Source organism: Chiloscyllium plagiosum, chromosome 42, assembly GCF_004010195.1.
Source record: "Chiloscyllium plagiosum isolate BGI_BamShark_2017 chromosome 42, ASM401019v2, whole genome shotgun sequence".
NCBI classification, from domain to species: Eukaryota; Metazoa; Chordata; class Chondrichthyes; order Orectolobiformes; family Hemiscylliidae; genus Chiloscyllium; species Chiloscyllium plagiosum.
The window spans coordinates 16,506,849-16,518,441 of record NC_057751.1 but is presented as its reverse complement, the minus strand read 5'-3'; the positions used below and the strand labels follow the sequence as shown (position 1 = coordinate 16,518,441).

General features: G+C 43.6%; 1 protein-coding gene across 1 annotated transcript in view; it reads right to left on the bottom strand.

Moving 5' to 3' along the window:
* Positions 1-2,198: 2,198 nt before the first annotated feature.
* The window catches only part of LOC122542986 (zinc finger MIZ domain-containing protein 1-like), a gene marked incomplete at its 5' end in the record, with an annotated part of 44,975 nt that continues 35,580 nt past the window's right edge, over positions 2,199-11,593 (bottom strand). Inside the window, 2 exons of the mRNA XM_043681131.1 lie at positions 2,199-2,345; positions 6,688-6,924. Of these exons, the coding sequence (XP_043537066.1) occupies positions 2,238-2,345; positions 6,688-6,924 (345 nt within the window). The remainder of the gene's footprint in view (positions 2,346-6,687; positions 6,925-11,593) is intronic.

Genomic DNA, 11,593 nt, shown 5'->3' with positions numbered 1-11,593 from the left:
CAGGTCACAGAGAACCTGGTGTAAGTGTGTTGCTATGTATAATTCAGTAACACTGGTGTTTCTCAGCTCTTCTGAGAAGTTGCAGAACGTTCTAAAGGGGGCAGAGGATGAACAGCCAGAGGTCATTGTGCACATTGTTACAAGTGACATAGGTAGGCAAAGGCATGGGCTCCTACAAAATGATTACAGGTAGTTAGGTAAGAAGTTTAAAAAGTAGAACCTGAAGGATTGTCACCTCTGGATTACTCCCAGTGCCACGTGCCAGTGAGGACAGAAATGGAGAGATAGGCAAATGAATGCTTCACTGAGGAGCTGGTGTAGGGGGCAGGATTTTCAGTTCTTGGATCTTTGGGATCCTTTCTGGAGTAGACATGACCTGTACAAGAGGGACAGGTTGCATTTGAACCGAAAGGGGGAGCAATATCCTTGCAGGGAGATTTCCTGGGTAACACTAGCAAGGTTTAAACTAATTAGGCAGGGGAAAATACATTACTCATCGAGAGCATGTTTACTGTTCAAGGTGGCCAGGGACACAGTAAAGGGAGGGAAAAGACTTTTGGTTAAAGTGCGTTTAAAGTGAATGGTGACAAAGGCCTTCACCATGCTTTCTTACATCGCTCAGAGCACTGGGTGTAAGAGATAGGATGGCTTGTTGGTGAGGCCACATTGGGAGTGCTGTTCAGGTTGCTCTGCTGTAGATCTTAAACTAGAAACAGTCCAGAAAAGATTTACAGGGATATTACTTGGAATGGGAGGTTTGTGTTATAAGGAGAGGTTGGATAGGCTGGGACTATTTTTCCCTGGAGCATATGGGCATGAGGGGTGACCTTTAAAATCATGAGAGGCATAGATAAGGTAGATAATCAACAGGTTTTCCCCAAGGTAGGGGAGTCTAAAACTAGAGGAGATACAAAAGGGTTCAGAAAGGCAGCTTTTCACACTTGGTGAGTATCGGGAATGGGCTGCCAGAGATGGTGATGGAAACCAGTACAATTTCATTATTTCATAAACATTTAGACAGGTACATTGATGGGATAGGTATGGAGGGATATGGACCAAAGGTAGACAAATGGGACTAGTTTCATTGTGAAAAGTGGGGGGGCATGGGCATATTAGTCCAAAGGGCCCGTTTCCATGCTGTAGACCTCTAGGTTGTCAATTGTTTTGCTGAAGGACCATTTAAAAGGTACTTAAAAGAGGAAGCAAGCTGAATTTCAGTACCACGTACACTTGGTGAAAAAACTACAACGTGTAGAACAGTACTGATGTGTTCAGATAAGTCTCCATTAAAATTAGGGAAATGTATTTTTCAAATATACAAAAGAACAAAAATGGTCAAAAGGTATGCGTTCATCAAAATGGAATAACAACGCAGTACTCTGTCATTTCATCACCTCTGTGTACTGCTTTTATATTCAAATCATGTGATGTCCAATATCTTTACTCACAGGTTGTGAAATGTAGGGAAGAAGAGAGCTCTTTCTCTTCAGTGCTGTGGTATTCCTACATTACACACTTAGAATCTCTTGTGCTTTTTTTTTTCAAAAATTTAATAATTGGTCCTTTTTTTTTTGCGTGCTATTCAATAATTCAGGAGTCAGTGTCGATGCTCATTCATCTCTTTGTTTTTTACATGAACAAAAGTGCAGGGTTCCAGGAAAGCCACTGTACTTTGGGAAGGAGGTTCTGTACGTGGCATTTGACTCCCAAGATATCAGTCCTCACTTCAAAAGTGAATGTAGAGAATAATCCACACCATTCCTCAGCTGAAAAAAAGAAAACGTCTGCAATTAGTGGCCTGGGGCTAATTGCTGCGCTGAAGTCTTCCACATCATTTGCCTTCCAATGTTTTGAAATCCAGAAATTCATAGTAAAAGATTACCCTGCTGATGCCTTAGCAACCATTGATGGGAGAGAATTCGCTTTGGCAACCATTGATGGTAGAGAATTCGCTTTGGCAACCATTGATGGTAGAGAATTTGCTTTCTTCCCGCTTGCCAGCCTTTCCAACCTGGTCAGTATAGTGGTGTTCCAAAGGTATTTCAAACTCTAAAGATGGGAGGTGGCATTTTACAATGGGTCTGGATGGATCTCCTTCTCGCACGGTCCACACAGACATCTGCCATCAGCTTTGCACTGTCAACAACACGAGGCAGTGATGCATCAGCTGAACTTCAGTAGTGGTGGGCCAAAGGGTACTGTAGTGTTCTCACCCCACTGGGTGAGGGGCAAGATTCTCAGTTGTTCTCAAACAAGGAAAGAAGATCATCATTGCTGTTGTTCGGCATGTCTGGAGGTCCTAGGTAGGACAGCAGTTCATCTGGGTTTGTGATGTCTGGAAGAAGCTAGGAATGAGGAAGAAATCAAGATCAGTTCAGATATCAATATTTTCAAGACAAATTAACTGAATTAAACAATAAGGTGGAAGCTATATATAATTACTCAGCTGGAAAAATATTAAATAAATTCTGGCCTTGGAATGCAGCTTTGCAAGAGACTGAAAAATAATAATGCTCAGATCACTTCTCAAGGTGAAACGAGTTGACCTTAATCTCTTTCCCCTTATATTCTCAAACATATTCTTTAAACTATTTCTTTAAGTGGCCTCCTACTCCACAATCGAGGTGCGGGTAAATTGTTTTCTCTGATGATGACGTTCACTGGTTGTCACCTCATCGTCAAACTTCGCATATGACATTGGACAAGCTACTGTGACTACCTAGTGCCCAGGGCTCCATACCCAGAAATGTGAAGGAATTGATAGATACAAACTACAAATTAATAGGAGTAAACCATTCAGCACCTCCAATCTGCTCAGCCATTCAGTAGCATCATGCGTAATCTGAAATCATAAGACGCAAGAGCAAAAATTAGGCCATTCAGCCCACAAGTCTGCTCCACCATTCAATCAGGGCTGATAAGTTTCTCAACCGCATTCTCCCACTTTCTTCTCGTAACCCTTCAGTGATTTGATACTCAAGAACCTGTGTTAAATATACTCAATGACTTGGCCTCCACAGCCTTCTGTGGCAGTGAATTCCATAGATTCACCGCTGAAGAGGTTTCTCCTTATCTCTGTTCTAAAAGATCTTCCCTTTATTCCAAGGCTTTGCCCTCAGATCCTAGTTTCTCCAACCAGTGGAAACATCTTTCCAACATCTATTCAGTATTGTGTAAGTTTCAATTTGATTCCTCCTTCATCCATCTAAACCCCATCAAGTATAGACTCCTCAAATGTTCCTCATACTTTAAGCTTTTCATACCTGGGACCATTCTCGTGAACCTCCTCTGAACATGCTCCAGGGCCAGTACATCCTTCCTGAGATATGGGACCCAAGAATGCTCCAAATGTGGTCTGACCTGAGCCTTATAGAGTCTCTGAAGTGCATCCCTGCTTTTATATTCATGTCCTATCAAAGTAAATGCCAACGTTGCATTTACCTTCCTAACTACTAATTCAACCTACAAGTTTACCTGGTGAGAATCCTGGATTCCAACTGCTAATTCTCTTTGCACTTCAGACTTCTGAATTTTCTCCCCATTGAGAAAATAGTCCATGCTTCTTCCTATCGACATGCATGACCTCACACTTTCCCAAACTCTCTCCAGTGTCATTTTCCAGCAGTCCAATTTCCACTTTTGCTCCACTTTTACCCTTTACATATCTAAAGAACTTCCCCAGTCTTCCTTTATATTACTGGCTAGCTTACCCTATTATTTAATCTTCTCTCTCCTTATTTTTTTTTTGTTGCCCTCTGTTGGTCTTTGTAAGCTTCCCAGTCCTCTGGTTTCCAACTGCCCTTTGCCACATTATAAGGTTTCCCTTTTGGTTTTACACTATCCCTGACTTCCTTCGTCAGCCATGGTTACCTCATCCTTCCTGGACCATGCTTTTTTTTCCCTCAGGATGAATCTCTGCTGTGTCTCCTGAATTACTCCCAGAAACTCCTCCCATTGCTGTTCCACTGTCTTTCCTGCTAGGCCCCTCTCCTAGTCAATCCTACTCAGCTCCTCCCTCATACCTCTGTAGTTGCCTTTATTCAGCTGTAATACTGTTACCTCTGACTCTGCCTTCTCCCTCTCAAATTGCAGAGTAAATTCAATCATTTCATGATCACTGCCTTCTAAGGGTTCCTTCACCTGAAGCTCCCTTATCTAGCCTGTCTCATTGCACAACACTAAATCCAGTATTGCCTGTTCCCTAATGGGCTCCACCACAAGTGGATCCAAAAAGCTATCTTGTACAAATTCCACAAGTTCCTTTTCTTGCAACCCACTACCAACCTGATTTTTCCAGTCCACTGCATATTGAAATCCCCCATGATCACTAGAACTTTGCCTTTCTCACATACCTTTTCTATCTCCTGGCATATCTTGCGCCCCAGCTCCTGACTACTGTTTGGAGGCCTCTGCATAACTCCAACTGTAGGTTTTTTTTTAACCTTTTTCAGTTCCTCCGTTCTACCCACACCCAGATTCTACACCATACTTTGTTTCTTACTATTGATTTCATTTCATTTCTCACTAATAAAGCAACCCCACCCCCTCTGCCCACCTGCCTATCTTTTTGACAGGAATATTTAGCTCCCACTCCTGATCCCCTTGCAGCCACATCTCCGTAATGCCCACCACGCCATTACCTGCCAAGTTCAATATGCATCACAAGCTAACTTACCTTATTCCTTATACTGTGTGCATTCAGATATAACACCTTCAGTCCTGTATTAACTGTCCCTCTTCTCATTGTCAAGTGTGCTTGAAGTTTGTTTGCTGACCTCTTTCCAAACTCTCTGTCCTATTTGTATCTGTGCTGGAGACTTTAATAACCTCTCCTGAGTTCCTCTTCCTTGTCATTTCTTTCCACGCAGTTGAATCCAGCCTTCTACTTTGTTTTACCCTTCCCTTTGCCCCCACTTCCTAGTTTAAATTCCTGACAACCAGCCTAATGTACCCTTTTCACCAGAATACTGATCCCAGCTCAAGATTTGGAGATGCCGGTGTTGGAGTGGGGTGTACAGTGTTAAAAATCACACAACACCAGGTTATAGGCCAACAGGTTTAATTGGAAGCACTAGCTTTCGGAGTATCGCTCCTTCATCAGGTGCCTGATGAAGGAGCAGTGCTCCAAAAGCTAGTGCTTCCAAACAAACCTGTCAGACTATAACCTGAAGTTGTGTGATCCCAGCTCAGTTCAGGTGGAGACCATCCTAGCAGTGCAGATCCCTCCTGTTCCAATACTGATGCCAGTACCCCTTGAAGAGGAACCCCTCTTTTTCACACCAATCTTTTAGCCACTTGTTCACTTCCCTTATTCTCATGTGCTAGTGCCAATTCGCACATGGCTTGGGCAGTAATCTGGAAATTATAACCTTTGGGGACCTGTTTTATCATTTGGCTTCTAGCTCCTGATAATCACCCAACAGCTCCTCTTTCCTAGTCTTGCCTATGTTGTTCGTTCCAGCATAGATCCTCTTCCTCCTCCCTCTCCAATATCCTTTCAAGCCGGTCATAGATATCCCTTACTCTGGCCATGTGGGACTCTCTATCCTGTTTACAAAGGATACCATCTATCCCTCTTAATTATGGGATTCCCTACTGCTACCATTTGTCTTTTTGCTTCCGCCTCTTGAATGGTCTCCTGTACCACAGTGGACTGGTCAGTTGGCTCATTCTCCCTGCAGCCCTTTTCCTCATCCACACAAGCACCGATACCTCGTACATGTTAGACAAAGTCAAGAGTTAAGGCTCCTCCGTTCCCGACTGCAGAATCCCTCAACCTGCCTCAGCTGCTGTCCCTGGCCACTGACTGAATTTGAAGTGCTTAATCTACCAGGTGTGACTGCCTCCTGAAACAGTGTCCAGGTCACTCTTCCCCTCCTGGATGTGCCGCAGTGTTTGAAGCTCAGATAACAAGCTCATCAACTCTGAGGCAAAGTTCCTCATGCAACCGACGCTGCAGATGTGGTCACAGCGTTTCACAAGGGGATCATGATGGGCGATGTTTCAAAAATGTTTCAGAGTTGGAGTTTGATCGCTGAAGGGATTTGGAACCAGTTTCACATCTGTGAATTCTACCAGAAATACCGGCAGTGTTTTATTTCCCATGATTAAAATTGAAAAGCGTCACCGAGGATGGGATATCGCATCATAGAGATGTAGTCTTCAACAAAAAAAAACAAACACTGATCAATAGGTGGATTGTGTGGAATTTGTTTAAGTCTAAATCATGTATAAATTAGTGAAAAGCTAATGGATCCCTAAGGGAGTCTGCTTAAATTTGAGTGCATTCTCATCAACTCTTCCCTCTGTCTCCAACTTCCTAGTCAATTATCTGGACTGCAGGCATGGTCCTGAGGCATTGCTTGACTATAGCAAATAAAGTTGCAATTGGGGAAATACTGGTAATTTTACGCCAATATTTTGGTTTAATATTTTTCAGCTGAAGAGCTATGCAGCACGAAGTAACATCTCAGAGAATTGTAGACATGTTCAACTTGGAAAATAACAAACACAATGCAGTTTTCAAGACCAAGTCTGAAGGAGTCAGACAGTTTTCACTGCATTAAGAATTCATGACCGTTTGGTTCATAGCAAAGATAAAGCCAGTCAGTCTTCCTGTCACCTGAATAGTCCTGCAGAGGTTGAGAGCATACAAGGCTGGGAAAAAGTAAAATGCCCCACACTTACTTCTAGAGAAGACTCAGGGACATCAGCTGCTCCTTGGCTGCTTGCCTGAGCTTCCATGATTGCAGATGGGTTGAAGGACAGTTCGCCACGTGAATGGACACCGACGCCTGTCTGCTGGAGCTGCCGTGGGTGCTGGGATGGGCTGCGATGGTGCAACGACTGAGCACTGAGGTGATGTGCATGGACTCCTGGCTGCACAGTCATGTGGGGTTGGTCCACTGTTCCAGAATGAGGAATCTGGGAGCAGAAGATGGAAACAATGATTTTAAAGAATGGAATAACATGCACATTTCTTTTCTCTCCAGTCCATGAACAAACACTATCTGTGTATTCCAGCCTTCAACACGGCTCATAACTCCATCATGCATTCTTAACCCCAACGATAAACAGTTCTCATGGTGGTTGATCCTGGGTGAATTTACCCTTCAGAACCATCAGCAAGGAAACTGCAGTTCACATATTTAAAAAATGCTGCAAAGATACAAGTGGGAAGTGGAAGTATAAGTTCAAAAAATGTAAAAGACAAACACTTCAGAGAAACAGGAACTAGCAGGAGTCAGCCATTCAGCCCTTTGAGGCTGTTACACCATTCAATGTGACCATGAGCTGATCACCCGACTCAGTCCCCTGTTGCTGCTTCCTTCTCTCCCTGCTACCCCCCAATAACCTTCAATGCCTTTAGCCCTAAATATTATATTGAACTCCTTGAAAACATGCAATGACTTGGCTTCAACTGCTCTCTGTGGTAGAAAATTCCACAGGCTCATATCTCTCTGGGTGAAGACATTTAGAGTCATAGAGATGTCCAGCATGGAAACAAACCCTTCGGTCCTACTCGACCAGATATCCTAACCTAATCTAGTCCCATTTGCCAGCACTTGGCCCATATCACTCTAAACCCTTCCTATTCACATACACATACCTTTTAAGTGCTGTAATTGTACCAGTCTTCACCACTTCCTCTGGCAGCTCATTACACACACGCATTACCCTCTAACGTTGCCTCTTTGGTCCCTTTTATATCTTTCCCCTCTCACCCTGAACCAATGCCCTCTACTTCTGGACTCCCCCAACCCAAGGGAAAAGACCTTGTCTATTCACCCTATCTATGCTCCTCATGATTTTATAAACCTCTATAAGGTCACCCCTCAGCCTCCAATGCTCCAGGGAAAACAGCCCCAGCCTGTTCAGCCTCTCCCAGTAGCTTAAACCCACCAATCCTGGCAACATCCTTGTAAATCTTTTCTGAATTCTTTCAAGTTTCACATTATCCTTCCAATAGGAAGGAGACTGGAATTGCATGCAATATTCCAAAAGCGGCCTAACCAATGTCCTGTACAGCCGCGACATGACCTCCCAACCCCTGTACTCAATGTTCTGACCAATAAAGGAAAGCATACCAAACGCCTTCACTATCCTATCTACCTGCGACTCCACTTTCAAGGAGCTATGAACCTGCACTCCAAGGTCTCTTTGTTCAGCAACACTCTCCAAGACCTTACCATTAACAGCACCGATCCTTGTGGCACACCACTGGTCACAGCCCTCCAGTCTGAAAAGCAACCTTCCACCACCATCCTACCTTCAAGCAAATTCTGTATCCAAATCGCTAGTTGTCCTGGCATTCCATGAGATCTAACCTTGCTACCAGTCTCCGATGGGGATCCTTGTTGAACACCTTACTGTAGTCCATAAAGATCACGTCCACTGCTCTGCCCTCATCAATCCTCTTGGTTAGGTAAAAACAAGGACTGCAGATGCTGGAAACCAGAGTCTAGATTAGAGTGGTTCTGGAAAAGCCTCTATTCCTTATGAAGGGCTTTTGCCCGAAATGTCGATTTTCCTGCTCCTTGGATGCTGCCTGACTTGCCGTGCTTTTCCAGCACAACTCTAATCTAGACCCCAATCCTCTTGGTTAGTTCTTCAAAAAAACTCAATCACTTCATCCCAGTCCTAAATGGCCTACTGATACACTTAGACTGTGACCCCTGATTCTGGACTCTCTGGTCATCAAGGACATCCTGCCTATGTTAACCCTGTCTAGTCCTGTTAGAATTTGATAGGTTTCTATGAAGATCCCCCTTGAATCTTCTAAATTTAATTGAATATAGTCCTAATCAATCCAGTCTGTCTTCATATATCAATCCTGCCATCCCAGCAATCAGTCTGGTAGACTTTTGCTACACTCCCTACATCTCCAGAACACCCTTCCTCAGATAAGGAGACCAAAAGCTACTCCAGGTAATATTGCTGGGCAATCCCTGAGCAGGTAAGATGAGAGAGATGAATGTGTGGCTCAAAGATTGATGTGGGAGAAATAAGTTTCCATTCTTGGGGATCTGGCCTTGAGGCAAGTGGGTGTTTTGCTGTGGGGATGGCCACCAAATCTCCTCTGTGCTGGGAGCAGTGCTTTGGTGAACCAAATAACTCAGGGGGGTTTTAAATCATCTGGTGCAGAAGAGGGATAATGTGAAGGAAGATGAAAGGGAAACAGTAAGGGAATGGAGTAAAGATTTCTCAATGATAACCAGCATGTGGCAAAAAAAGTGGCAGAACAACAAAGATAATCCCGCAAAGATTTGAAGATTGGACAGCTTTAAGAATGAGCAAAGCGTGACTGAAAATTAATCAAACGAGAGAGATTAAGTCATGAAAGTGTTACAAAGTCAAAAGCATGTCTTCACTTCAAAGTAGAACCTGTCTTCTGAATTTTGAAGTTAAATTAAAGTGTAGCCTCAGCTACCTGAATGAAAAGGCTGTTTGAAAATGGATACATTAACATGATAAGTATCACCAGGGAACAGATACTGGGCACGCTATTATAATTAAAAGGCTAATGAGTTCCCAGAACCTGGGTCCATCTTGTGATACAAACATTGATCATCTGCTTTCAGGTCTGTCTGGGAGCTTGGGTTTTTATGTCTTTTTGGTTTTTGGATGTTCAGATAAAGGACAACCAATCTATCGTACTTAAATGGAGAGAGATTACAGAACACTTGTGGTGCAGAGAGATCAGGGTGTCCTAATACAAGAATCACAAGAAGTGAGCTTGCAGGTACAGGCAGTGATTAAGAAGGCAAGCGGAAATCAGATCTTTATTGCAAGTGGAACAGAATAAAAACGTAGGCATATTTTACTGCATTTCAGAATACTGTGTATAGTAATGTGAAAAATGATAAAATTGCACTGGAAACAGTTCAGAGAAGGTCCACACGACTCATTCCTGGAATGAATCATTTCTCATGGAAACACAAAGATTAGATTACATTCTCTACAGTATGAAAACAGGCCCTTCGGTCCAACAAGTCACGCCAACCCTCTGAAGAGTAACCCTTTTCCCTCTGACTAATGAGCCTTACACGATGGGCAATTTAGCATGGCCAATCCACTCTAACCTGCACATCTTGGGACTGTGGGAGGAAACCAAAGCACCCAGAGGAAACCCATGCAGACACGGGGGAGAATGTACAAACTCCACACAGTCACCCGAGGCTGGAATTGAACCCAGGTCCCTGGCGCTGTTAGACAACAGTGCTAACCACTGAGCCAACAGTGCTAACCTACAACATCCTCCGGCACTATCCACAACTCTATTGACTTTAGTGTCATCAAATTTTACTAGCCCATCCTTCTATGCCCTCATCCAGGTCATTTATATTTATATAAATGACAAACAACAGTTGACTCAAAACAGATCCTGAACTCCCAGGATGAATATTTCCCATCAACCATCACCCTCTGTCTTCTTCCAGCTAGCCAATTTCTGATCCCAACCACTAAATCACCACCAATCCCATGCCTCCATATTTTGTGCATTAGCCTACCGTGGGGAACCTTATCAAACGCCTTACTGAAATCCACATCAATCTCATCCACCTGTTTGGTCACCTTCTCAAAGAACCCAATAAGGTTTGTGAGGCACGACCTACCCTTCACAAAACCATGGTGACTATCCCTAATCAACTTAATCCTTTCCAGATGATTTTAAATCCTATCTCTTATAACCCTTTCCAATACTTTACCCACAACCAAAGTAAAGCCCTCAGGTCCAGGGTTGTCTCTACTCCCCTTCTTGAACAAGGGAACAACATTTGCTATCCTCCAGTCTTCTGGAACTATTCCTGTAGGCAATGATGACAAAGATTAAAGCCAAAGGCTTGGCAATCTCCTTCCTGCCTTACCAGAGAGTCCTAGGATAAATCCCATTTGGCCCAGGAGACTTATCCATTTTTGCAATTTCCAGAATTGCTAACACCTCCTCTGTATGCACCTCAATCCCATCTCGTCTAGTAGCCTGTATCTCAGTATTCTCCTCAACCACATTGTCTTCTTCCAGTGTGAATACTGACAAAAAGTATTCATTTAGTGCTTCCCCTATCTCCTCTGACTCCACGCACAACTTCCCAATACTATGCTTGATTGGCCCTAATCTTACTCTCTTTGAGGAGAAAGTGAGGACTGCAGATGCTGGAGATCAGAGCTGAAAATGTGTTGCTGGAAAAGCGCAGCAGGTCAGGCAGCATCCAAGGAAAAGGAGAATCGACGTTTCAGGCATACCTGAAGAAGGGCTTATGCCCGAAATGTCGATTCTCCTGTTCCTTGGATGCTGCCTGACCTGCTGCGCTTTTCCAGCAACACATTTTCAGCCCTAATCTTACTCTGGTCATTCTTTTATTCCTGATATAGCTATAGAAAGCCTTAGAGTTTTCCTTGATCCTATCCACCAATAACCTCTCATGCTCCCTCCTGGCCTCTCTCAGCTCTCTCTTTAGGTCTTTCCTGGCTAACTTGTAACTCTCAATTGCCTTAACTGAGCCATCACATCTCATCCTAACAGAAGCCTTCTACTTCCTCTTGACAAGCGATTCAACTTCCTTTGTAAACCACAGCTCCTGTACTCGACAAC